This window comes from Podarcis liolepis (assembly GCF_965112155.1).
Source record: "Podarcis liolepis genome assembly, chromosome: 17".
NCBI lineage: Eukaryota > Metazoa > Chordata > Lepidosauria > Squamata > Lacertidae > Podarcis > Podarcis liolepis.
Genome location: NC_139571.1, coordinates 28,272,182 through 28,300,137, shown reverse-complemented (window position 1 = coordinate 28,300,137; position 27,956 = coordinate 28,272,182). Strand labels below are relative to the sequence as shown.

General features: G+C 42.9%; 1 protein-coding gene across 8 annotated transcripts in view; it reads left to right on the top strand.

The window, feature by feature from the left end:
* ECPAS (Ecm29 proteasome adaptor and scaffold) overlaps positions 1–27,956 on the top strand; it is a 62,558-nt gene that overhangs the window by 15,857 nt on the left and 18,745 nt on the right. For 4 of the 8 annotated variants that reach the window (XM_083482202.1, XM_083482200.1, XM_083482201.1 and 1 more), the window contains exons 11-33: positions 360–438; positions 1,932–1,981; positions 3,644–3,710; positions 3,811–3,933; positions 5,203–5,306; positions 7,199–7,322; positions 7,952–8,032; positions 9,440–9,659; positions 11,089–11,181; positions 12,598–12,689; positions 13,754–13,888; positions 14,376–14,541; positions 16,348–16,520; positions 16,933–17,034; positions 17,602–17,725; positions 18,559–18,704; positions 19,177–19,231; positions 21,227–21,341; positions 23,084–23,152; positions 23,722–23,839; positions 25,555–25,722; positions 26,206–26,285; positions 26,712–26,817. In XM_083482202.1, the coding sequence (XP_083338328.1) occupies positions 360–438; positions 1,932–1,981; positions 3,644–3,710; positions 3,811–3,933; positions 5,203–5,306; positions 7,199–7,322; positions 7,952–8,032; positions 9,440–9,659; positions 11,089–11,181; positions 12,598–12,689; positions 13,754–13,888; positions 14,376–14,541; positions 16,348–16,520; positions 16,933–17,034; positions 17,602–17,725; positions 18,559–18,704; positions 19,177–19,231; positions 21,227–21,341; positions 23,084–23,152; positions 23,722–23,839; positions 25,555–25,722; positions 26,206–26,285; positions 26,712–26,817 (2,590 nt within the window). The remainder of the gene's footprint in view (positions 1–359; positions 439–1,931; positions 1,982–3,643; positions 3,711–3,810; positions 3,934–5,202; positions 5,307–7,198; positions 7,323–7,951; positions 8,033–9,439; positions 9,660–11,088; positions 11,182–12,597; positions 12,690–13,753; positions 13,889–14,375; positions 14,542–16,347; positions 16,521–16,932; positions 17,035–17,601; positions 17,726–18,558; positions 18,705–19,176; positions 19,232–21,226; positions 21,342–23,083; positions 23,153–23,721; positions 23,840–25,554; positions 25,723–26,205; positions 26,286–26,711; positions 26,818–27,956) is intronic. The other 4 variants (XM_083482204.1, XM_083482203.1, XM_083482207.1 and 1 more) reach the window with 1 other exon arrangement.

Here is a 27,956-nt window from a genome sequence, read left to right as displayed (position 1 = left end):
CCCATGCTACGCCACTGCAAGCGCCTCACCTAGCCCTGCTGGCCAGGAGGCAGACATGCTGTTTCCGTCGCCCAGCTTACACATAGGGATGAAACGTAAGGAGGGAAGGCGGAGATTTGGGGTGTCTAAGTTCTTACGTTGGGGGAGAAACCAGAAGAGGCCGCTCCCGGAATCTGCCAGTGACTAAGACAGACATGAACTTTGTGTTTCTGCACTGTATATAGTTTGCACCAATAAAACCTGTAAAAGACAGGTCGGAGTCCTGCCTAGTTACTCACGAGCAACCACCACCAGCACCTGACAGATGTCTTCTTTAAAAATACATCAAAACCTTTAATCTTCCATGTGTTGCATTTCAGTTGCCCGGATGGTAAGATAAAGCCACTGGGCCCGATGCTCCTGAATGGATTGACAAAACTGATTAATGAGTATAAAGAGGTGAGTTCAAAGGCTATTTCTAAAGAGGGACTTTAGTCGAGGAGTCCGTCCACATGCCCGTCTTTTTTGTATCTGGGGGAGTTACTTCATATTTGCTATAGCTAGAACCAAGAAAGAGAACGAGGGGGAGCCTGCAGTGCAACAATTCAGTGTGTTCTCCCTAATAAGAATGTTCCTCTTTAGGGTTCCAGCCATGCATTCTCTCAAAACAGGCCATTTGGTCCCCTTCCCCCTTTCTGTTTTTTGCTCATTCATCTTTCTATGGCTATTGAGCATACTCTGTCCTCATTGGGCTGTTGATTTTTAATTGTTTCTTTCCATTTTGGCTCCATTTCTTTTGGCTGCCACCGCCTGGGTTTCCTAGTGAAAGTAGGTTTGGGGTTCTGTCCTGGATTTTACAAATGGACTGACAAGGGCGTCTCTGTCTGCATCCCTGGGTATGGTTTGGCACACTCAAGTTTCACTAAAAAAATAAACATGGTTTACACTAATGTAAATAGCCCATGTTTGATACCTGCAGCCACAATTCCACAGGGTGTGTTCAGCTCTGGTGGCCTGACCCTCCTCCTTCCTTGCAGCAGCACATGTGTGTAACACCAGCAGATCCAAGGGGTACTTGGAAGTCATTTCCTGTCCAGGAGGTTTTGACAGCTGGCCAGAGCAGATGCAGAATCTCTAAGCCACCAATCTGCAGGCTGTGTGCAGGCCTGGGGGTGTTCAAGTACTCTGCCCAATCTTCTCATGCACGGTTAGGGAATAATAGGATAAACTACCTGCCCTGTTTCATGGGTATGATGCTCCCATCTCTGAGACTGCCAGAGATCCACATGTGAGTGTAGTAGTAGTAGTAGTAGTAGTAGTAGTAGTAATAATAATAATAATAATAATAATAATAATAGTGTATGTATAGCCTGCCCATATGGCTGGGTTTCCCCAGCCACTCTGGATGGCTCCCCACATAACAATAATAATAATAATAATAATAATAATAATAATGCAATAAAACATCAAACATTAAAAACTTCCCTAAACAGGGCTGCCTTGGATCATTTGAATAGTGTTTCTTCTGTCATATGTAAGTCCAAATTATACAAGTGATATATTGGGCTTGCACTGCCCAAACCTACGTGCTGTTTCAAGCTCTTGTCATGGTGCCTTATTGTATCTGCAATTTTCCACTTGCCAAGGCTCCTTTTTCCTTCTTGACAAATAAAATTAAAGGAACGAGAAGTAGTTTCACTGCCATATGTTGTGATTTTTCATCTCTGCGTGAAGAACACAGTCCCATCTGTTCCTTCAGAAATGGCTCGCTGTAGATGATTATTGTATTTTTGGAACTTTTGTGTCTCTGAAACCTTTCTTGTTAGAGAAAAAGTGGGAAGGATGATGTAAAATGCAAGTGTAATAGTTGGGGATAAAGGGCAATGAAAACCTGATTGTGTATTGTTTCTCTCACTTTTATGCTGACTGGCTTTTTTTTTTAATAATTCAAGGACCCCAAATTGTTGTCAATGGCCTATTCAGCTGTTGGAAAACTTTCCAGGTAACAGAAATGCCCTGAAACATGTAAGATGTTGGTTGATTTTTGCAAAGCGCTATGTTGCTCTGACAGCGGGCAAGCAAGTTAGTTTACCACATCACATGGCAATTCATAATGGTGTGTAGAATGTGGAATAGATAATGATCTTCTAACTGCTCCGCGGCTGTTCAGTTAAATTGGTGTGGAGGGTTGTTATTGAATGCTTGGGATAACCCACTTTCTTAAAAAAGGGCATTGTTGAAAATCTAGCTGTTCTTGACATAGCTTAAAACTATGTTGGGTAGGTAGTCTTGGAGCAAAGCCTGTGATGGCATGCTTCATAAGTTCTTTGTATAGAAATTAACCTTCAAAAGCCCTATCAAAATTTACCTCTAAAAAGGGGAAAGATTTGTACGATCCGAAGAGATGCCAACGGCGACGAATCAAAAACATCTCCAAAAAAGATACCTTTGACATGCTCTGGTCTCCCCTTTTCTCTTTTATTGAAGAAGAACAGGATATTTTAATGCCACCGTTACCACAGAGGTGTCTGTGGAGGGAATATATTGGTTGAAAATGTATTGTAACTTTTGAATAAATGTTTTTTGAATTAAAAATAATAATTCCTATTTCTATAACTTCTTGATTTTTAAAAATGATCTCTGGTGGTTATTTGATAAAATAAACTTTTACCAGTAGAGGCAGGCAATTTAGATCTAGCCTGTGATTACTGTTAAAATTAATTGCCTGCCCTGCTTAACAGCTAGTGTTGCCTAGTGGCTAAGACACTTAGGTATGAACCAAGGCATTTTTGGTTGAAATCTTACCTCTGACATGCGTTATGCCAGTAAGTGCCCTAGGGTGCAATTGCAAACACAATTACTAGAGAATAAGTTATACTGAACACAGTATAACTTCCTTTTTCAGTACCTGTGCATAAGATGCACCTTGTCAGGCTCCCATTTTTGCTATACAGGGCAGTGATACTGGGCTACCTTACAGATCGTTTGTAAGAATTTCTGCGTTACCATCATTATTAGAATGGCAAAGCAAGCACTGTGAGTTTGTGGAAATGGCAAAATTGATGGCAATCATTAGAGGCCATTCTAATCAGAGAATAATTAAAGAATGGGATGGAGTGAAGGAAGACATGAAAAAATACGGTTCCGGAACTGGAATATCAATAGATAATGTGTAAAACGTGCAGGGGTAAGCAAGGAAACAATAAAAGAATCAATTGAATAATTATTAAACTACAACAACACAACAAGATGGAAGAAGTTAAAAAAAAAAGAGATCACACATGGTTGAAGGGGCGTGGGGGGTATAGGGAAATTTATAAAAAATCCTAATATAATATTTCTAATTGCGTTGCATTTATATATAGCAAAGGGAAGTCTATAGCAATTAGGTATATTTTAATCTAGTCAACTATGTAATAGGCTTATGTTGCAAAACGAATATGGATTTTGAATATGATGTTTGTAATTCTTTTTCGGTTTTGGAATAAAGTAAAAAATATATATATTCTGCGAATAATTGCATGTGGAGTGGTTTGAACCTTCTAAAGCAGTACACAAATACCAGGCAACATATCACTATTTTATAGAGATGTTAACCGCAAGGGTATATATTTTGCTTCCGTCTCAAAAACTGATCTTTTGAAATGCTGACATTGTCTTTCAGCCGAATACCTCAGCTGTTCACCAAGGACCTGGCACTAGTCCAACAGTTTTTTGAGGCTCTTTCTAAGGTTAGTAATTCCTTTAATAACATGCATGCACGGACATAGTTTGTCTAGAAAACACTCCTTGTTTGTAAGGCTGGGTACTAAAGGATGTATCTCATTTCAGGAAGATCCTGACACCAGGCTTGCTATTCAAGAGGCTTTGTCCATGATGGTTGGGGCCTACACAAATCTAGAAGGAGCCCCGCGTACTCTTATGGAGGCCCTTGTGGCCTCAAACCTAATTAAGGTATGTCAACAAAGGGGTAGAGATATAATATGATGCAATATGACTGAACCTAAAGACTTGAAAGTAGTGTGTTTAGAAATATCCAATGTTTCTGTTGTGAGAGATTATTCAAATCCAGTTCTGTAGCAGGTGAAGACTGCAGAGAGTAGTCACAAAGTTTGCCTGTTAATGATCCTGTTTACCTTTACTTTTAGCAGGACCTTAAAAATACTAATTCACTGTCGCTTCAAAATTGAACACAACTATAAGCAATTACAGTAGAAATTTAGAATTTATTTTTTAAAAACCCATAGAACATTCTTGTACAAGCTGAATTATTTAGATACGACTATGAGAAAATTAATTCGGACGCTGATGGCGCTGTGGGTTAAACCACAGAGCCTAGGACTTGCTGATCAGAAGGTCGGCGGTTCGAATCCCTGCGACAGGGTGAGCTCCAGTTGCTCGGTCCCAGCTCCTGCCAACCTAGCAGTTCGAAAGCACATCAAAGTGCAAGTAGATAAATAGGTACCGCTCTGGCGGGAAGGTAAACAGCGTTTCCGTGCGCTGCTCTGGTTTGCCAGAAGTGGCTTAGTCATGCTGGCCACATGACCTGGAAGCTGTACGCCGGCTCCCTCGGCCAATAAAGTGAGATGAGCATCGCAACCCCAGAGTTGGCCACGACTGGACCTAATGGTCAGGGGTCCCTTTACCTTTACTATGAGAAAATTCAGTATGGTTGTAGTTCTACAAGAGAGTTCATGTATTGCAAATACTGTAATTGGATAGAAAATATTAACATCTGCATACGATCCAAAAGGTTGAACATTATTGCAAGACCATATGGTATCTGTCTTTATGCTAGACACCTGATGTTGTACTGTGTTACACTTTTTAATACCAACACTTTTGGTGATATTTTGCTTTCTGGCCTCTATAAACATTTTACTGGGCAAAAAGGGGGAAGGTGCTGAAGAAATGGCAGCGTGTAGCATTTTTTAACATCTGGAGTGCCTCTACTCCACTGTTTTCCACCCACCTTGTAGCTGCCTTTCTGCTTTATGTTTATTTCATATAAGCACCTGCATTTTTTAATAACTTGGATGGGATTTGTGTAGCCCTCCTAGAGGTGCAGCGATAAAACTGCTAGCACATTTGCAAAGCTAAGCAGGATGAAGTATTGTTTCAAATTAGATGGGGGAGAACCTCGTGTTGAGATTCCTTCATTGAAGTGGGTTGGACTAGATGACCCTCGGGATCTCTTCCAATTCTATGATTTCTTCTTTTCAGCCTCAAGTCCAAGTACGTCAGGTGGCTGTAAAGTTTGCCAGCACGGTGTTCCCTTCAGATCACATTCCTTCAAGATACTTACTTCTTTTAGCTGCAGGAGACCCGTAAGTTTAATGTTACACTGCAGGTCAGATCTGTAAGGAGAGATTTACTGTTACAATAAGTGGTACGCTTAAAGGGCGTAATTGTCTTCTGTGGCTGGCATGCAGCAGGCATCCAGAAAACAATGGGTTAATTTTCCCCATCCTTCTAGGATAGGCATGATCACATGACAAAGGTTTGTATAGATTGGCCAACTGATGTGTCTTCAACCAACCTCCTTCCCTGTCTCACCTTGGAACAGAGAAATTGCTTTATCTCTTCTTCTGTCAGTTTTCTAGTTCCTGCATTTCAGCATTTTTCTATAATCTTATTCCTACTTACCCTCAACTACTAGTCTCTTATTGTTATTACTTTCTTTTTTTAAAAAAAGAAAGTCTGTTTCTTTCAAAGATTTAGTTAAAACAGAATGGGGAGCCCCCCTTCAGGGTAAAAAGGCTACTGTAGTGGCACAAAAATTCTACATGTTTCCAGATCTCTTCGAAGTTTCACTGGCTGATACTCTGATAGTGGCTGCTGTAATCCGTGCAGCGGTCCCTTAGGACTGATACACTCCTCCTTTAAAGATACGGTACCAGCCTACCATTTGGTCCTAGAACTTTTACCAAGAGCATCTCTGCTTAAAGGGGATTCTACTGGTCTCTTCTCCAGACTGCATTTTCTTCTTCTTCCCTATCATTTTCCACCTTCTCTGTCTTTTGCTAGGACACGGTTCAGTATTGGGATGTAGGCATAAGAGGCTGGTCAGTCTGTAAAAATGTTTGTCAATTGGGATGTAGGCTGTTATGCCTATCGGGTGGTTGCTCAAGAGCGCACAGATTCCTCACTGGTCTTTTCAACGGCTTTATTATTGGTGCAAAGCATTTACAGTGTAGAACGCCTAAACTCCATGTCTTCATCAGTCACTAGCAGAATCTGAGAGTGGGCGGTCCTTAAACTTTCCCCAGCAGAGTAGTTTCTTGACCCCCACCCAATGCCTCCCCTCTCTGCACGAAAACCTACTGCGCAGGGAAGGCTTGGGTAAAGGGGGACCTCCCTCCTCCCCGCTTTGCTCAGACACGGTGTCCTGGCTCTTTATTGCATCTTCTGAGCCCTGCAGCTCTTTCCCCACTAGAGGCGGAACCTCCCTCCTCCGCTGAGGAAGTGCTGCTTCCCACGATCTTTAGGGGCTCTCTGTAATCCAGCTGCCTTTCCACCTCTCGCCACTGAGCTGATGGCAGTTCCCTGACATAGGCATAAGAGGCTGGTCAGTCTGTAAAAATGTTTGTCATTTCATCCTGCAGGCAAAGGCAAGAAGGGAGGATGGCAGCCAACGACAGCTTTATTGTAGCTGCACATCGTGGCTTGATGGTATGAGGGGGTTAACCCAAAGACTTGCAGTTGGTACAGTTTTAGAGAATTGGTCTTGCATTTGCCCTGTTGTATTAAGACATGCTCTAATTTCAATAACAGAATGCAGAGTGAAACAGATTATAAATATAAAAAACCATTAAACATACCTTTGTAAACAAACCTTTTCAAATACTGTACAGTGTATAAAAAACATTGGCAATAAAAGCTAGTCTAAAAGGAAACTGTCATCTTGATAAATTCATCTCCACTTTAAGGGCATTTGAAACTGATTGGTCCCAGCGGTTCTCAACCTGTGGGTCCCCAGATGTTGTTGAACTACAACTCCCATCATCCCTGAGCTCTGAGCTTGCTGGCTAGGGGTGATGGGAGTTATAGTTCAACAACATCTGAGGACCCACAGGTTGGGAACTGACAGGGCAGTCCATGCTTTCTTTGGTGGGAAAATTTCTCAGATTTGTGGCCATCACTGAAGAGGCTCTGCATCGCGCTCTCAATGTGTGTGTTTGTGTGCACAAACTGGCTTTCCCCCCTTAATTTTTGAAAGACGGGAAGAAGTACATGGAGAGGCACAACGCGCGCTGAGAACGATTCCCGGCAAAAATGAAAAGGAGAGCGGTGGTAAACAGATGCCTTCCTTCCCAGAAATGGTCCAGTATATTCAAGAGAAGGTACAGAATTTCAGCTTAACTCCTGTTGACTAGTAATGTCAGTACAGAATCTAGTCATAATAATGCAACATACACAGCCCACACCAAAAAAAGAGAATGGTGTGAAGACTGATGCTTAATCTTAACAAGTCTGGTGCCATAAGCTGCCTCGATGGCTGAACACCTGGCAAGCCTTTCTGAAGAAAGGGTGATAAATAAACACCAGCCCAGTAAATATTAAGCAGAACCTTGAGAAATACCAATGAAAGACAGCTGTTTCTCTTTCTTAGTGCTTCCTGGACAAGGTACTTTGAGATAATTGTGTTTCTCTGCTACCTTTTGGATACCAGCTCTGTTCCAATACTAATAATAAAAAGAGCAATTTGCATTAGTCCTATGGGCCACACCTCATTTGTTATGGTCTTCTGGGGAAGTCCTTCATTGGGTGTCTTCTCTGTATGTGATTAGGCTAGAATCCATTTTGTTACAAACTAGTCAAGTATGTGCTTCTGTTTTGCCTCCCTGCAAGGCTCAAATGTTGTTGGGCGGCGATACATTTTAATTGCACAGGAATTAGGTTATGGTTGTTGAGTTGTTGAGCACAAGCTGCCTGGACATCTGTTAGATATTTTGTTCCCCCCCTGCTTTAGGCTTCTCACAGAATGAAAACACCTGCTAAATATATGACAGGGACTACAGTCATGCCTTTCAACCCAGCTGCTTTTGGAGAGGTATGTGTATCACTTTCGCAAAATTTTGTGTCCGTTCTGATAGCTCTAACCATATACCTTTCTCCCACATGAACCTGCCTGAAATTTAAGATTTGCGTTGATGTCCTCTGGCTTCTTACATTGGATTGTTAGGTGGGAGATGGCATTCCTTTTGTGAAGCTCTGTTGCCCAACAGGTGAGGGAGGCACCAACGTTATCCTTCAGAAGACAAGCTGTGTGGTTGTATAGAGTTCTGACATGAACATTGCCCTGTGCATGATGCAGTCTAAGCTAAACAAATTAAAGTCCTATTGATTCAGCTGAATGATTCGGCTAATTTTAACACATTCCCATAGAAACAACGAGGACAACACTCTTCTGGAATCATACTTAGACTAACATTTGAGCTCCAGGCTGCTTAACCAATTTTGCAGGCGTTCGCGCCAAGGCACTATACAAAATGTTGCTTTTCACAGTTGCAGTTCTTGCAAAAATGCACATATTGACTTTTTTATTTGTTTCTTTAAAAAATAAAGAAAGAAAGAAATGCCCAAATTTGAGTGCTGGAATAGTGTAGTAACCAAGAGACTTAATTACAATTGGGAAGTCTCCATTTGAATCTCAGCTCAAGCTTGGAACTCACTGAGTGGCCTCACGCAAGCCACGCTGCCAGCCTCAGACTCCGTGTGCAACTCTGAGATAATTATACTGACCTACCTTACAAAGCTGAGGCAATATATTTGGGGTGCTTTGAACTTTCTGAAGCTCTATAGCAGGGGTCTGCAACCTTTAAGACAAAAAGAGCCACTTGGACCTGTTTCCAAAGGAAAAAAAAACTGGGAGCCGCAAAACTCGTCATTATAAAAATAACTTTTTTGTCACTTTATTATTTCTTTGTTTGACCCCTCAGAATTACTCCTCCTCATAGAAATAAACGTTAAATTAACAAGTTACCTTTGTGTGTGTGTGTGTGTGTGTGTGTGTGTGTGTGTGTTCTTCACTCCCCTTCAAAACAGTAACCAGCGTACATGCCCCCTTTCAATGCAGTGACCAGCGTACATGCCCCTTACAATGTAGCGGGCGGGCGGGAAGGTGACGTCGGGACGGTGCGTGACTAACGCACACACCGCCCCCATGCGACGTCACAGCCAGTACAGCGCTCGCCACAGTGGGGAGCGTCGGGGCGCACAATGCGCCTCCTCCCCTCGCTAGTATCCGCCCCGGAGCTGCGGCAAAGGTGTAAAAGAGCCACATGCGGCTCCGGAGCCGCAGGTTGCAGACCCCTGCTCTATAGGAATGCTAGCTAGTATTACTAAATTGGGAATCTTGGTTCAGGGAATGAAGCCTTCTGACCGATAGTGATTGTTGTTCCCAATGCCAAGTGGCCTGTTTCCCTAACCTTTTATCTTGTTTTCTTCTGCTGCTTAGATCGTCCTGTACCTCCGAATGTGTCTCGCTCACAGTTCTGGTGTGGTGCCCACCTCTCAGAGCTTAGCCGAAATGCAGGATCATGCTCCAGCTATTGGCCGTTACATTAGAAACCTTCTCTCTGGACACGTCATAACATCCTCTTCCTCAAAGGGAGGTGAAAGCAACCCTGTGCAGATCTATATAAGCCTTCTTCAGCAACTGCTGTCTGGTGTTGGAGGTGAGAAACAGCGCTCTGCGGAGGTTGAAAGAAAAGACTCCCTTTGCTATCTTTTCCTTTCTGATTTAATCTATTAAAGGTTTAAATGAAGACGAGTACAAAAAGTGAGTATAAAATAAGAAGGAACCCCCAACCTCCCCTTTAATCCAGTAATACTAGGTCCACATTTTGTAGTACAGTATTGCAGTATGAATGCAGGAAGGGGGAATAAAATTAGTAATATAAAACATATTCTCTAAACTGCGGTAATACATATTACAATTCTGTTCCAGATTGGGGCTTCAAGAGAACTCTAATTATACCAAATTTATATAGACAATACAACTATCTAATAATAATAATAATAATAGTATTTATACCCCGCCCATTTGACTGGGTTTCCCCAGCCATTCTGGGCAGCTCCCAACAGAATATTAAAAATAGAATCAAACATTAAAAACTTCCCTAAATAGGCCTGCCTTCAGATATTTTCTAGAAGTCGTATAGTTGTTTATTTCCTTGACATCTGATGGGAGGGTGTTCCAGAGGGCGGGCGCCACTACCAAGAAGGCCCTCTGCCTTGCTCCCTGTAACATCACTTCTTGCAGTGAGGGAACCGCCAGAAGGCCCTCGGAGCTGGACCTCAGGCCATTTTGTTTACGTAGTTTGAAACCCCCTGCCATTGGCCCCCTCCTATATAAATCCGTGTTGTTACCAAATTCATTAAAAAGTCTTAATGAATGAGCACTGAAAAGGTCAGTGCAGTGACTGCTGTCAGTCACTAGGTCAGCAGCAAATAAATTTGTTTCCTGAAAACATAGGAATTGTTTTGATCCACCAGGAGGACAATGCTCATGTGCTCTGGCATTCTGTTTCCATTGCCAGCCTGCGGTACTCATGAGCAGGGCATGAGAGCGGTGGGCTTTCCCAGTTGGCTGTCTCCACTGTTTGGTATTCAGAGGTATACCACCGTTGTACATGGAGGTTCAATGTAGGTATCATGGCTAATACTCATTAATATACCCATTCTCCATGATTCTGCTTCTTCCGCCCTGCCTACAAAAATGCATCTTATGTTTCTGGCCATCATCACATATTGTGGAATTCCGTAAGTTTAATTCCCCTTCCTTGCTTTAAACTATCCAGGTCACGGTGTGTCTTAAAAGGCTTCTGGGTGTGTCACCTTAAGCTAGGTGTTAGGGCTGGGGAGAACATGGAGACGTCTGACTCCTAGAGAAGAACAAGGAGGAGTGATTACTCTTTTTTTATGCGTTGTCTTGTGTACGATGCCTTTTTTAAAAAACAAAACAACTCTTTTCTAATCTTGCCTTTCCACCCACATAAGCAGAGTGTGACCCTTTTGTAATTCCACTGTTCGGCATGTCTTCCATTTCCTCCTAAATCCTGGGCTTTCCCCACCCCCATCTTACATCACTTCCTCTCATCACAGCGACACCGGAAGTGGCATCACTTCCAGTATCGCGGGATTTTGGCAGCTGTGCCGCTCACTCCTCCATCTTTCCTGCTTTCTGGTTCTGTTTGGGTGAGTCTTTGGTGGCGTGGCTTCCCAAACTGCCATGCGGTTTTGAGAGAGTTGCATTCAGATTTCTGTCTTTCTTTTAAGAGAGGAAAAGGAAATGCAATTTGTTTTGGTTTTTTCCTTTTCTCCACAATTCATGATTTTTTTAATGCATTACCAAATTACCATCTTTGGCGATAAGCATTTTCCAGTTTTCAGCTATTGTGCTGTTTTGGAATAAGCTGTTGTATCTCAAGGTGTATCTCAGATTGACACCTTGTGGCATCGCTTTCTGGACTCCAGAGGCTGGCGATCCTGTCTAGTCTCTGGGTTGCATTTCACTCTCTTTGGCTTGGACTTGGGTGAGGTGCATGTCATGAATGGTCGCATTTGGCTTGGTTTCAGCTTCTTGCTTCACTTCAGCTGCCTGAAACATTTAGGAGCATCAGAAGTGACTTGCCAGCAGTGCATGTGAAATTTCAGCCCATGGGTATTGCGTTGCTCTTGGGCAGAATGACTCTGGTGTTCTTGTAGCATCCTGATGTTAGAAACACCTGTTGGCGCTATGCATGCGAGATGCTACACCTCATCTTTCTGCTAGTCATTATGTGGTACATTTGGCCAGCTTGAGTTCTCAATGCTTTTAGGGGACCAGCAACACAGTCCTAACCATATCTAAAGGTAAAAGTAAAGGAACAACTCTGGGTTTGTGGCACTCATCTTGCTTTACAGGCCGAGGGAGCCGGCATTTGTCTGCAGACAGTTTTTGTGGGTCATGTGGCCAGCATGACTAAGCCGCTTCTGGTGCAGCGGAACACCAAAACCAGAGCAGTGCACAGAAACGCCATTTACCTTCCCGCCGGAGCGGTACCTATTTATCTACTTGCACTTTTGGCGTGCTTTCGAACTGCTAGGTTGGCAGGAGCTGGGACTGAGCAACGGGAGCTCACCCCGTCGTGGGGAATCAAACTGCCGACCTTCTGATCGGCAAGCCCAAGAGGCTCAGTGGTTTAGACCATAGCGCCACCCGCGTCCCAGTGCCACCAATCCTCTTGACTTCATTGGGTCTTAAACCCAGATCAGTGGGGTTAGGATTGCAGGCTAATTGACTTTTAATTTAGTATTCTAAGTATCCTAGATTTATTTATTTTTTAAGCAGTTCCTAACAAGTTTTCAAATGTGATGGCAATTTTCTTTGATAGGAGCTTCAGTGTTAAACGGTATTCTTATTTCTGCCAAATGTTTTGACATGCAAAGTATACCTGTAAAAGAAAATCAGCCTTGGTGTTGCTTTATATATTTGTTTGCAATGTTCTTGGCATGTTTACTTTGTAGGCAGCAAAGGAGAGAGCATACCAAAAGCTGCTGTGTATTTGTACTGACTTTAAATAATATGTCAACTTGCCACTTCTCTATTTTTGTTTTTATAATACTACGTAGGTTTGCCAGTGATGTACTGCCTGTTGGAGGTTGTTTCTGTCTATCCTGAAAAACTAGCCGCAAGATTTGTAGACAAAATGGATTGGATAAAGGTATGTTAAAATACTACGAAAATTGTGCATTATTTTTTTTCAGGAAATGATGCATTTTGCTCCAGTTAGACAGACTCTTTTGCATGACTCCCAAAAGATGGAAGCTATGTTTTCCAAGCTTGGGGCCCGGATTTGTTGACGATGGTTAACATGCAACCTGTGTCACACCCGTGCTAGCCCGGTATCTGTTTATGGCGAGGCGTCTATGTAAATCACTTAGGGATTCATTTTAAAGGTCTGCCATTGGGAAATTGGTATGGCATTGCCCTTGAAAATATGATAATATTAATGTTCCAAACAAAGTAAGGATGAAATACAAAAGGGGATTGTGACAATTTCTCTTTAAAGAAGTCGTTTAAAAATGACTTTCAAAGGCAAAATGGTACAGTGTCCAGTTCTAGTGCAATTAAAACAGGAATAGAATGGCTTCTCAGGGATTGGGTCTGTATTGATTACTTATATTGTCCAGGCTGTCTTTAGTCTCCTTGAACTTGGTATTTCATCTACCTGAATTGCACACAGGTATGGTATTGGAACAACTTTGTAGGTTTGGCCAAATTCCCTCAGAAGTAATGTTGGTGCACAGTTCTTCAATTCTGCTTTTTTTTTGGGGGGGGGGTGCTTTTGCAGTTACAACTCTGGAAAAAATGCCATTCCGGAGTAATAATAATAATTTATTTATTTATACCCCACCCACTTGGGTGGGTTTCCCCAGCCACTCTGGGCAGCTTCCAAGAAAATAGAAAAAATACAATAAAACATCAGATACTAAAAACTTCCCTAAACAAGGCTGCCTTCAGATGTCTTCTAAAAGTCAGATGGTAGTTTATTTCCTTGACATCTGATGGAAGAGCATTCCACAGGGCAGGCGCCACTACCGAGAAGGCCCTCTGCCTGGTTCCCTGTAACTAGTCACTATGTGGTACATATTGTCCTAAGAAGTGTCCTAAATCAAACCTTTTAGGTCAATTGGATCATTGTTTTCATTGTTGAAATTCTAGTGGAATTTTTATATGTACTGTAACATGGTTAAATTGTATATGTATCTTTCCTTCTCTTTTCAGAGCCTTATGAATACCAATAAGGAAGAGATGCGGGAGCTGGCTGCTCTGTTTTATTCAGTAGTATTGTCGACAGTGTCAGAAAATGAATTTAAAACATCAGTTCAGCACCTGATAAAAGCAGCAAAAGACAATCATGTAAGCTTAGTCCTCCTTGTCTGTTATTCTGTGTTAACTTTTATTAATGACTGTGACAATTAGTAAAGGTACTGTAGGCCCCAGATGATTTTCTTTTAATCTAAAGAAGTTGAACTAACCAATATTTTGGAAAGCAGTGATTTGTCTATAATTAAAATAGGCAAACAAATTGGGGGGGGGGAATCATTTTGTTATGCAAGTTATGATTTGAAAAAACAGAATGCATCATGTCACTAACTTGAATTTAATTTAATTGTATGCCAGATATTTAAAAATATCCTTACAATTCTGTGTTTGTAACAGATAATATTTATTAAAGGGTTTTAAGTGTTGTAGAATTAATGGAGGCTGCTGTTTTAGAGGAGTTAGATAACCAATAGAAAGTCACATCACTGCTTTTATTTGTATGGAGAGCTTATGATGCCCTGGTATATATCCTTTAGTGATTTGCATCTGCTTTAGTAAGATTGTTGCTTTTTATCTGCAGAATCTGGAAATGCAACATGGATCTTTGTTGGCTCTGGGATTTACAGTTGGACGGTATTTGTCAAAGAGAAAAATGAGGATGGTGGAACTGCATGACTTGGAAGATCCAAATACCATCGTTGCCCCAGAACAAGACCAGTTGATAAAGTCAACGACAGAAACGATCGGTCAGTTTATGCCTTTTGTACTTTGCATGTATTCTTGACTCATTTGGTTCCATTTCTCTAATCTACACTGTGCGGACAAACAGGGGGCTTTACTACAAAGCTCTCATTACACACTAGTAATCTTAAACCCACTACTTAGGAATGGGCACTATGTTTTGTTTGTTGCTTTGGCATCAATTCATACCATGAGATTATGTTTTGTGTTTGCCTGGTTTGCACATTGCACTAAACCATACAGTGGTATGAACTTGCTGGAGCTTCATCTTTCCCCAGTTATTCTGCTGCTGCCCTGAACTAAGCCATTAAAGGTAAAGGGATCCCTGACCATTAGGTCCAGTCATGAACGACTCTGGGGTTGCGGCGCTCATCTTGCTTTATTGGCCGAGGGAGCCGGCGTACAGCTTCCAGGTCATGTGGCCATCATGACTAAGCTGCTTCTGGTGAACCAGAGCAGCCCATGGAAATGCCATTTACCTTCCCGCCGGAGTGGTAGCTATTTATCTACTTGCACTTTGACGTGCTTTTGAACTGCTAGGTTGGCAGGAGCAGGGACCGTGCAACGGGAGTTCACCCCGTCGCGGGGATTCGAACCGCCGACCTTCTGATTGGCAAGTCCTAGGCTCTGTGGTTTAACCCACAGCGCCACCTGTGTCCCGAACTAAGCCATAGTTTGGCTTAATATGTCATCTGAATTTGGGCTTGTCATTTAGCTTTCTCTAGGCTAACCATGAGCTTTATATGTCCTATGGTTTATGGCTCATGAGCTAAACCACAAGCCTGGGTTTGGACAGGACACAAAGCCAAACTATGGTTTAGCTCAGTAGAGCACAGCAGCAAAACTGAGGAGGAGCAAAGAGACTGTAGATCTTCTCTCCCAGAACCCACGTCCCTGTGCATTCATGCTAAGCTATGGTTTGGATTAGCGTGAGGTGCAAACTATAACCAAGGTTTCTCCAGTTGCAACCAAGATATCCACATAAAAAAATCCAGTTGGAAGAATTCTAGAAATGAGAAATGTATCATTATTTTTCTAGACGTTAGACTATGATGGTGCTCATTATCTGTGGCTACAATGGTGAACTAATTGGTGCTCCCCACTTTATGCAATTTCACTTATGCGTGTGGGGGCCCAGAATGTAACCCCCACGTAAGTGGGGGGAAGGCCTGTACCCTTAAAATATAAATGGAGTGGTCCCATGAATACAGAAATTATCCTTCTGTGATCTGAGATACTAGATAAAAAAGCGACTCAAGCACTGTAGATGTAATATTCTTTTTATTCATACGCTGTTACTTCAGTTTTGGAGATTCTGACTAAACATGAGGAAGAACTTTCTGATAGTAAGAGTTGTTTGACGGTGGAGCCGACTCCCTCGGAACATGCTGACTTTCGTTTCATTAGAGGTTTTAAAGCAGAGGTTGGATGGCCGTCGGCCGTAGATTCTTTAGTTGTGATTCCTGCATTGCAGGGGGTTGGGCTAGATGACCCTTGTAGTTCCTTCCAGCTCTACAGTTCTGTGATTCCAGACCAGGCACCCCCAAACTCTGCCCTCCAGAAGTTTTGGGACTACAGTTCCCATCATCCCTGACCACTGGCCCTGTTAGCTAGGGATGATGGGAGTTGTAGTCCCAAAACATCTGGAGGGCCGAGTTTGGGGGTGCCAGTACCAGGCGAATATTTTGACTTCGTTCTTGATGATACCTATTGGAGAAGACTGGAAGTCTTACTGTCTTTTAGGCCTCCTTAAATTTTTGAATTATCGTCTTTTTAAAGGAGAAATTCAGTCCTGTTTGTTTTTATTTTAGGTTCTTTTCTGGATAGTACCTCACCCCTCTTGGCAGTAGCTGCTTGTACAGCACTGGGGGAAATAGGCAGGAATGCGCCTCTGCCCATCCCGAATGAAGGGACTGGATTTACAAAGCTTCATCTGGTTGAAAGTTTGCTAGCCAGAATTCCCTCAGGCAAGGAAACTAATAAGGTAATGTTTTGCAACGGTTCATTGTTTCTTTATGCATGTGTGTTTATAGGTTTACTCATTTGAGGCAGAAAAATAAAGCCCATCTTCTTATGGATAAAAGACTGATTTTTATAAAACTTATTGTCCAAAGAAAAAGTGGGGGGGGGGGGTTATGTTGTTATTTTTATTGAGAGCAAATCAGTTGAGCATGGATTTAGAATAATCTTTTGGGTAGGCAAATTGTACCACTCATGGCAAACACACATTTCTGTTGGCTTTTCATGCATCTTACAGTATTTGCACAGGACTCAATGTTTTGTGCAGCATTTGTGATCATTCAGCTAGCTTGATGTACTTCTGAGGTTAGGAGTTTTGTCTTCCCACCTATATACATGGACAGGTGTTTTTATAAAATTCCTTTAATTTCTTTTAGATGAAGGAACGAGCTATACAAACGCTGGGTTACTTTCCAGTAGGGGATGGAAACTTCCCCCACCAGAAGCTACTCTTACAAGGGTTGATGGATTCTGTAGAGGTAATGCTCTAATGCTATACATTAAATATGAAGGGTTAAAATTGGTATTTAGTTATTTGTGTCACACTTTCAAAGGGGTATGCTTTAGCATCTTAAATTTTATTCCTTTTTTTAGATAAGTTGGTGTAGCAGGCTTGCTTTTGTATTTGTAGATTTTGAATAATAATAATAAAACAAAATATTAAAAGCAAGTTAAAACATCAAACATTCCCTAAACAGGGTTGCCTTCAGATGTCTTCTAAAAGTCAGATAGTTGTTTGTTTCCTTGACATCTGATGGGAGTCGACGACCATTTCACATGGTTCCCGGCTCCTGCACCTTATATAAGCGTGCTCCACCTTGTTCTGCCTCGCCCTTTGAGTGGCATGTTTTGTGACATTTTCAGTCACTTAGAAGTTAGAGTGTCAGCACCCGAACACAGGAATGAGTTGGCAGATCCTTCAGAGCAGTTCAGCAAAAAAGGCACGCCTCCTTTTGCTCTCTAGAATAGTCAGAACATTCATGTTGCCAATGGAGAACTGAGCAAGTTGAAATGTAATTCCTGTTTTGTGTGTGTGTGTTTCTCAGGCCAAGCAAATTGAACTGCAGTTTACTGTTGGTGAAGCTATTACCAGTGCTGCTATAGGAACTAGCTCTGTAGCTGCCCGGGATGCGTGGATGGTAGCTGAAGAAGAATATACTCCTCCAGCTGGTAGGTTTGGGGATAAATGACTACTTGTGTATGCAATCCTTTGTCCCCCTTTTCATCAGTTCAATGCCAGACCAGTATCAGTGGAAACTAATCTCTTCTATTCAGTTTCTCTCCCCCTTCCCTTCAGATGCTGGCTTCATACTCAAATGCTTAATAGCCACCTGGGATTAAGCCTTTCTCCAGCCCCATAGCCTTGTAATAGGATGTACAGTGGAACCTCGGGTTGCAAATGTGATCCATGCGGAAGGCACGTTCGCAACCCGCAGCGCTGCGTCTGCGCACATGTGGGTCATAATTAGGTGCTTCTGCACATGCGCAAGCTCTGAAACCTGGAAGTCACCCAATCTGGTACTTCCGGGTTCAGCACGGTGCGCAACCCAACACCGCGTAACCTGAAGCGTCTGTAACCCAAGGTACCACTGTAATATCTTCAGTTCATAATTGAGAGGAGAAAAGCACCTGCAGTTAAACATACCTGGTTTTCCAAATTTGCGTCAAACCTTTTTGTCTCTGCATTTTATTCTGAGTTTGGTCCTTTTGAATTCTCGCTTGATGCTGAATGTACCTCGGCGAGTCCTTAAGCCAAGAACACTGACGCACCAAAGTCGTGATTTATATCCCACTCTAACCGTATATAGGGTATGTTGCAGATTTTTCTAAGCACGAGCCTACAGGAGGTTACCTGAACTTGGACAAAAGTCCAAAAAGGGCCAAAATGCTGAACTTCTAATTTGAAAACATTAAGTGCTAACCAATGGACCAGTTTGTTTTTTTCCAAATTCTTTTGTTTGGAATAAATTCTCTCCCCTTCTCTGTTTGTTTAATTAAAATAGATGTGAAAGTTAACGATGTGGTTCCCTGGGTCTTGGATGTCATTTTGAATAAGCACATTGTCAGCCCCAACCCTCACATAAGACAAGCATCCTGCATCTGGCTTTTATCACTGGTGAAGAAGCTCAGCACCCACAAAGAAATTAAGGTATGAAGACAAAGCAAATTTCCCCTGTCTTCCTTCCTTCCTTCCTTCCTTTCTTTCTTTCTTTCTTTCTTTCTTTCTTTCTTTCTTTCTTTCTTTCTTTCTTTCTTTTCTCTGTTTGGTTTTGTCAATCTTGTGTGCTCTCTTTTCTCATTGGCCTGGTTTGCATGTCATGGTAACCCAAACCATGTTGCAGGGCAACTGCGTAGGCTCAGATGTTTCTTTCCTAGAAGGCAACACGTTAACATAGGGAATGAACCTTTGCTTCCTGCAAACCAGGCTGCACCGAGTTCATACGCAGCCTTGGAATTTCCTGCCCTGTGATCTAGTCCTCCCCCCGCCTCAATGTGCAGATGGGTTATTGGGCAAGGGTTTTATTCTTCTTTATTTTAATGGGAGACTTTTTCAGACACTCTAGTAGGAAGAGTCTCAGAATGTGAGAAACAAGCTGCCTTCCCCCCCTCTTCTTTTGCAGTCTCACCTCAAAGAAATCCAAACTGCATTTGTGACTACTCTATCTGACAGTGACGGTAAGTAGAATTCTACTTGCTTTCCTCTTTACATGGTTTGTTTTGCACATCTCCAGCGTGACACCAGGGTGGCTAACAAAGTAGTAAGAAAAAAATAACATTGCAGTTTTAGAAACCCTATAAAATGAATCATACAGACTAACATTAGGGTCCCAAACATGGTGCCCATATCAGCCCAGGGCCAACAGACACTGACATTCTCCTTGGCGCTGTCAAGGCTCTCTTACTGTTTTGTTTTGTTTTGTCTTGTTTTCTTGCCTTGCCTTGCCTTGGGCAGCAGTGGGCTGGCTGTGGTTTTGCCTGATTTTTGTTTGTTTGATAGGAGTGCTTTGCCATCTCCCTACCTCCGTTTTGTTTTGTTTTGTTGGGTTCACAAAGGCAGGAAGAGATGGTTATTGAGCATCCATCCTCCAGCAACAGCAGGCAAAACTTGCAGCTGCAAGGAACCAGTAACAATAAGGCAAACAATAGTGCTTCTTAAAACCCGGGGGGGGGGGGGAATCTTACTGAATTATAGCAGTGAGGGCTCCAGATAGGACTCTGTGGGGAGGCCCTACCAGTTCTTACACAGTCTTGCCTCTTGATTAAAAACCTGCTGTTCTCCATTAGAAATGGAAACCATCATCAGGCATTGTCGATGAAGGAAAAAGCTGACGCAATGCAAGTTAAACAGCAATTGCATACAGTTTACCTGGGAGTATCTTCCATTGAACTCAATAGGAGTTGTTACTGAATAGAGTTGCATTCATTTTATCTTTTTGCTGGCTTTGCACTTTTAAGAACAAGTTCAAAAAATAAACTGGACTATCGAAATTGGGCGCTTTTTTTTAAGCATAGCCTTCTTGGAATTCAGATTATAACCTAATTTTTGTTTATTACTATTTTTGCTACAAGTATTGATACAAGTAGAAGAGCATTATCCAAACTATTATTCTTAAATGCAGCCCTGTATATTTGTTTCAGTGCCATGTAACAGTAAAGTTTATCGTTCAGCAATGCAGGGAAGTAAAGCAACTACTGAATACGAACAGAGAGTGGAAATTAAAAATATAGACTGCTACTGACATGCTGGTTTCAGAAAATTAGTGCTGTGAGATAGATAAAGTGATACTTTCTGATGGATCAGTGTGTAAAGCAGAGACTCTAAAAGTGATACTCTTTGTTGGATCAATATGTAAAGCATATTGTAAAACAGACCACCATGACCAGAACGATGGGCTGGGAGAGAAGTTTCTGCACAGTAAACAACGCTTTCAAAGTTTTTACTACTATTGTACCTAGCTAAGCAGGCAGCCACAGGACATGCAATGTTCCCATTCCCCCTGCTTTTCTCTAGATCCTAAGGCACTGTCCTCTCCAATAGAGTCGTACCTTGGATCCCGAACGCCTTGGTACTCGGACGTTTTGGCTCCCGAATGCCACAAACCCGGAAGTTCCGGTTTGTGAACGTTCTTTGGAAGCCTAATTTCCGCTGCGGTTTCCGCGGCTTCTGATTGGCTGCAGGAGCTTCCTGCAGCCAATCAGAAGCAGCGATTTGGTTTCTAAACATTTGGGAAGTCGAACGGACTTCCAGAACGGATTCCGCTTGACTTCCAAGGTATGACTGTAGTTATCCCCAAAGCCTTACACCGTGCATGCCCTTCTCCTCCAGAATGCACTATGGCATTCTGGAATTGCAACCGAAGTGTGCAAAGGCTTTTTCCTGCGATCTTCTATAATGTGCCAGAAGCACTGTGGGGAATTGTCATGCATCAAGGCAACATTCCTATGCATGAGAGAGGACTCCCCATAACTTGTAGGACTTCAGACTGTCCAGCCTGATTTTCTGGATCACGATGATAGCTAGTTCAAGGTTGTGGTGGTGTTTCAAACAGCTCGTTTGCAGAGCTTCTGTACTTTTTATCAGTGTGAAGCATATCTTAATGTCATCATCATTTTGCTAGAGCTCTAATTCTTATTCCCTATTCATACGATTTTGTTTTCTGTTTCTTGAAGAACTCAGTCAAGATGTTGCTTCCAAAGGCCTCGGTTTGGTGTATGAGCTTGGGAGTGAGCAAGACCAGCAGGAGCTGGTTACTACTCTTGTGGAAACTCTTATGACTGGGAGAAGGTACTTGTTTGCACCTCGTTGTGTGTGGAATCCGTGTCAGAGAAGAGGAGAGTGTGGTTTAAGAGACAAAGCTTTGAAAATAAGGGACTTAAATAAAAAGAGTGGTATTCCAGTAAGTTTTACTTAGAGTAAGACCCATTGAAATTAAGTAACTTGATTAAGTTAGGTCCATTAATTTCAAAAGGATTACACTGAGTAAAACATGGTTGAATACCAGCCACAGATAGGGTGCTAGCTGGTGTCTTTGAAAGGAAGACCTGAAGCCCCTTTGCCTACATTTGCTGTATTTGCTAAAGGGGGGGGGGGCACCATTTGTGAATCACAAGTGTGAAATATTTCACTTAAATCCCCAGGTATGTTTGGGACATGCTGGTTATCCACCACATGCTTAATAGAGACTGCAATTTGGATTGAATGTGGGCTTCCTTGGTGTAAAACCTTTTTGCACGGTGGCCCAATCCTAAAGGTGAAAATTCTGGTCTGGGTGTAGAGGTCAGGACTGAATGACCTTGTAGCTCCCTCTATCCTGGCAGTGGCGTGATTATGAGCTCATTTATAACATTTGTACAAGTTGGTGTATTCAATGTGCATGCTGCAGACCCAAGTCTTATCAGAATAACTAAAATACTGCCAATCAGGTGGGGCAGAATAACAACAACAACAACAACAACAACAATAATAATTTGTATCCCGCCCTCCCCAGCCGAGGCTGGGCTCAGAGCAGCTAACATAAAAACAACACAATACAGTGGTACCCCGCAAGACGAACGCCTCGCAAGACGGAAAACCCGCTAGACGAAAGGGTTTTCTGTTTTGGAGGCGCTTCGCAAAACGAATTTCCCTATGGGCTTGCTTCGCAAGACGACAGCCCATAGGGAAATCTCAGGGACAGCGGGGAAGCGCAGCGCGTCTTCCCCACTGTCCTCGGACCTCCTCCGAAGCCTGGCGGCGGGGCGGGGACACCTCCTCCCGCCGCCGCCGGGCTTCGGAAGGCTCCCCCGAAGCCAGGCGGTGGGGCGGGAACACCTTCTGAAGGCGGGCAGGGGGCGAAAGTCTTTGCTCCCCCCTGCCTGCCTGTCCCAGAGGGCTTTTGAAGGCAGGGGGGGGAGCAAAGACTTTTGCCCCCCCGCCCGCCTTCAGAAGAGGTCCAGTACCTCTTCTGAAGTCTGCCTTCCCAGGGGCTCGTATTTTGTTAGCTAAAAAGTGGAAAACCCAAGAATTACTAACGATAGAAGAATGGTAGATGAAGATGATGGATTTTTTGGAGCTAGCCGACCTAACCGGAAGGTTCTTTTGTATGCTCAGAGCTGGTACTATTTTGCTGGTACCAAGAGTCCTATGTAGTCCGTAGCCCTGTTCAGGTTTTCTAAGCAGCTAACATAACGGGGGGTGTTCATGGCTGGCTACACAGTCCCTGCCCTTGCTATCGCACATCATCCTCCACAAGTAGGAAGAATAACTTCTGAAGCAGGAGGTTTTTAACCCTGCAAGCTTCCTGTGGAATTTGGAACCTTGGAAAACCAGGTTCTGAATCACGTGTTGAGTAGACCTGCACCCCACTGCCAAAGTGACCCCCCCCCCACTTTATGGAGAGCGATGGGAATGGGAGCGGAAGAGCAGATGTGCTCACTCCTATTTGCTTCGTCATCACGTGATGGATTTCAAACACTTGAATAGTTCTTTAATCTTTTAGGGTTTGTTTTTTGTTTTGTTTTTACTATAAAAGCATACTTTTTTTCCAGAGCCAGGCATGAAGTGACTGGGGAGACAGTGATGTTCCAGGGATCAGGCCTCGGCAAGACTCCAGATGGGTAAGCTCATTGACTAATTGCAATGTTTGGACTCTGAAAAAGGCTTCTTTGGGTGTGTCCCCCGTCCCCCCCGCTTCTTTCTCTAGAACATGGGTAGGCCAACGAAGGCCCAGGGGCCTTCTAAATCCAGCCCACGGATGGTCCGGGAATCAGCATGTTTTTACATGAGTAGAATGTGTCCTTTTATTTAACAAGCATCTCTGGGTTATTTGTGGGGCATAGGAATTCGTTCATTCCCCCCCTCCAATATATAGTCCGGGCCCCCACAAGGTCTGAGGGGCAGTGGACCGGCCCCCTGCTGAAAAAGTTTGCTGACTCCTGCTCTAGAACGATGAATACACTAAATCTGAAGGTGTTGGTTTCCTCATTCAGTTTTATCGGGAAGTTTTCCCATTTAAGAGTTTTGAAAAAGTATTCTACTGTCCAATAGCTGTTATTTAAATCGACGCCCAGGATGCGATTTCAACAACATCAAAGTCCCATTTCCTTGTAATTTTTCCAAGTGAAGGGGTTTTGGGGTTTTGTTTTTTTTTAAAGCGGCATTAATTTTTCATTCCTGTTTTCCCAAGCCAGGGTCTTTCTACTTACCAGGAGCTTTGTTCGCTCGCTAGCGACCTCAACCAGCCGGACTTGGTGTACAAGTTCATGAATTTGGCCAATCACCATGCAATGTGGAACTCTCGGAAGGTAATTGCATTTAAGGCTACTAAAAGTGTGAACGGTGGAACGGGACGAAACAAAAGCCTGTAATAAGGTGCACATTCCGGGTCATGCTGTAGGAAGTTGTTCCGCTTTTTTGAACTGTGACCTGAAACCCAGCATTGCAGAATCTTAAAAAAAATAGAAGGGATAAGAACATAAGAAGACTTTTTGCTGGGTGAGAGTAGTGGCTCTTCTAGCCCAGAATCTGGTTCTCAGCAGCCAACCAGGTGCCTATGGGAAGCTCAAAAGCAGGACAAGGGCTCAGCAGCATTGCACCCATTTGTGATTTCCAGTAATTGGTATTCAGAGGCATACTGCTTCTGACAGTGGAGGTACAACATAGCCATTGTGGCTAGCGTTGTTGTTTAGTCATGTCCGACTCTTCGTGACCCCATGGACCAGAGCACGCCAGGCACTCCTGTCTTCCACTGCCTCCCGCAGCTTGGTCAAACTCATGCTGGTAGCTTCGAGAATACTGTCCAACCATCTCGTCCTCTGTCGTCCCCTTCTCCTTGTGCCCTCCATCTTTCCCAACATCAGGGTCTTTTCCAGGGAGTCTTCTCTTCTCATGAGGTGGCCAAAGTATTGGAGCCTCAGCTTCACGATCTGTCCTTCCAGTGAGCACTCAGGGCTGATTTCTTTCAGAATGGATAGGTTTGATCTTCTTGCAGTCCATGGGACTCTCAAGAGTCTCCTCCAGCACCATAATTCAAAAGCATCAATTCTTCGGCGATCAGCCTTCTTTATGGTCCAGCTCTTGCTTCCATACATCACTACTGGGAAAACCATGGCTTTAACTATACGGACCTACCATACAGCCTACCGCCAGGTTAAACAAGCATTTTGTTCAGAATATAGGGATCATTGGTTCTTGCAACCACTGATAAAAACTTTGCCGCTGCTAATGTTCTAGCATTTGTCCGGTCTTCCAATAGGAACCTGACATAGTGAGCCTCTGATTTTCCTGGGAAAGGTACCAGCAAGGGTAATATCAGTTCAGCCCTGGCTTGCTCATATTTTGCACAGTGCAACAAAATATGTTTTATGGAATCAAGCACATGAGCAAAGTCTGTCCTGGTAGGGAACTCCTCTCAACCTGCCATCCAACACTGCAGAAGGAAAGACGTTTAGTCTGGCTTTGGTGAAAAGCCTTCGATTGTTCGGTACTGTCAGGTTTTTAATGTAAGATGTTAACTTTATATAAATATTTTCAGTAATTCATCAGATTAAAGAAAATTAAAAATGAAACATAAAGTAAATACTATTTAATACTGGCCTCGGCCCAGTATACCTGAAGGAGCATCTCCACCCCCATTGTTCAGCCTGGACACTGAGGTCCAGCTCTGAGGGCCTTCTAGCGGTTCCCTCACTGCGAGAAGTGAAGCTACAGGGAACCAGGCAGAGGGCCTTCTCGGTGGTGGCGCCCGCCCTGTGGAATGCCCTCCCTTCAGATGTCAGGGAAATGAACAACTATCTGACTTTTAGAAGACATCAGAAGGCAGCCCTGTTTAGGGAAGTTTTTAATGTTTGATGTTTTATTGTGTTTTTAATATTCTGTTGGAAGCTGCCCAGAGTGGCTGGGGCAATGTAACCAGATGGGCGGGGAGCAACATAAAAATTACAATTGGTCGTAGCATTAGTATTATTAAGATGGAGGTTTTTAAGTTATTGCCTTTAACCGTACTTTTTTGTTTTCTCAGGGAGCTGCTTTCGGTTTTAATGTGATCGCAACCAAAGCTGGGGAACAGCTCGCCCCTTTTCTCCCCCAGCTTCTTCCTCGTCTCTATCGCTACCAGTTTGACCCCAATCTAGGGATCCGGCAGGCTATGACCAGCATTTGGAATGCGCTTGTGACAGACAAATCTGCAGTAAGTAACGGAAAGCCGTTCTCTATCCCCGTATTTTTGTGATGGTTCTGGCAGCTCATAACATGTAAAAGAGTTTTTGATAGCTGGATATTCTTTTAAACGGGCAAGACGCTAGGAAAATAGTCCGTGACGAGGTCAGATAAGGCACACTTTGCTAGATGCGTGCGTACATAAGCATGCTGTGCATAGTACAGGAAAAAGCATTTCTGGATACAGTGGTACCTCGGGTTACATACGCTTCAGGTTACATACACTTCAGGTTACAGAGTCCGCTAACCCAGAAATAGTACCTCAGGTTAAGAACCGTGCTTCAGGATGAGAACAGAAATCATGCTCCAGCGGCATGGTGGTAACGGGAGGCCCCATTAGCTAAAGAACAATTTCAGGTTAAGAACAGACCTCCGGAACGAATTAAGTACTTAACCCGAGGTACCACTGTGTAGGGAAGCTGTTAATGTTTACAGTTCATTTTCATTTGATCAGGTGGACAAATATATGAAAGAAATCCTTGATGATTTAATAAGCAACTTGACCAGTAACATGTGGCGGATCCGAGAGTCCAGGTATGTCTTTCTGAAACCATTTGTCTGCCATGTAAATAAAAAGTTTGGTGCTTTTGGAAGGTTCAGGGCTCGACTTGTAGATTTTCAGCATTGGGTGATTTATTTATTTTTTAATCTCTGAGCAACAGGCAGGAGGAATAAAGGAATTTGCTGTTAAATTTGCATCACTCATAAGCACCACATATGCACCTGCTATCCTAAAGCCTCTTTTTGTAGAGGGAAGGGAGTTTTAAAATAGGAATGAATTATATTTGAAGAGATTTGGGGGGCTAGATGAGATTTCCCCCCCCGTGAAATTAAGAGATCTTTTCCTCATAGGCATTACTGTTTGGAAAACGATCCTTCTAAGTTTTTTTTCTTTCTTAATATTATTGGTTTTGAGAAACTTGGTGTTAATAAAGTATAATGACTAAGCTCTTGCCATAGCTGTCTAGCATTGAATGATTTGCTAAGAGGAAGACCCTTGGACGACATTATTCATAAACTTCCAGAAATATGGGAAACTCTCTTTAGAGTGCAAGATGACATAAAGGTACTAAAGTTTTTTACGTGTCTAGTATAAATTGTTCCGTTTCTACAGGAAATAAAAACAGTCTTTCACAAACAGTTTGCTCCTGAGGACTTGGACATTTCCTTTTTCCAACTGGAATCACTGGGAGAATTCCAGCTGGTTCTTGGTGTCAGTCAAACTCAGATCCGCTGTTAGAATTTGCTTTCCCCTGAATATAGTGTGATGTTGCATACAAGGCCTGTCCCTCCACTCCACAGCCAGCGCAAATTTTGGGTGATTTTCAAGGCCTATAAAACAAAAACCACGAAGAATCTTAATAAAAGCAACACTTTCAGGGATATTTACCGCACATACTATTTCTAGTTATCTGAGGATACAGTTTTGAGGGTACAATGTATCAGAGCTTACGTCTTAACTTTCGAAGCATCTTCGTATTATTATAGGGTTTGTCTCCAGTTACATTTATTAATTTTTTTAGGTAGAGCCAGGGTCAAGCTACCGTGGACAGATTAAGTGAGAAGATCAGAAGGCCTTCTCGGTAGTGGCACCCACACTGTAGAAGGCCCTCTCATTAGATGTTAAGGAGTAATTATACAACATTTAGGAAACACCTAAAGGCAGCCCTGTATAGGGAAGCCTTTTAAGGTTTAATGTTTTGCTATGTTTTTAAATATGCTGGAAGCCTCCCAGAGTGGCTGGGGCAACCCAGTCAGATGATTGGGGTACAAATAATAAATTATTATTGTTATTTTGATCTCTGTATTTTTAATTTCGTACATTAATAAGGGTAGTATCATCAAACGTAATCAGTTGTGGTAATATAGCAGGGAGGGGGCTTAAACCTTTCCATCCTGTTTTAAATACCCTTCACCCCAGGTTGCCATTGGAACCAGTGGCCTGCAATTTTTCCACTGTGAAGCTTAACAGCTTGCAGCATCCCCTTTCTGCCCCGCTCCTCCCCTCTCCACCACAATTAGTCTTGCAAAGAGTATAAAGGGCATTCTGCTGGAGGCAATGCAAACTTCTTTCAAGCCTAGTTGTGATGGTGGTTGCAGCTGGGACAGCAATGATCTTAGCATGTACAGTGACACTTGCCTCTTCAGGCCAAAAAACACTTCTGCTCACTGTAATTAGGCTGGGGTGGGGAGCCTATTGGCTTG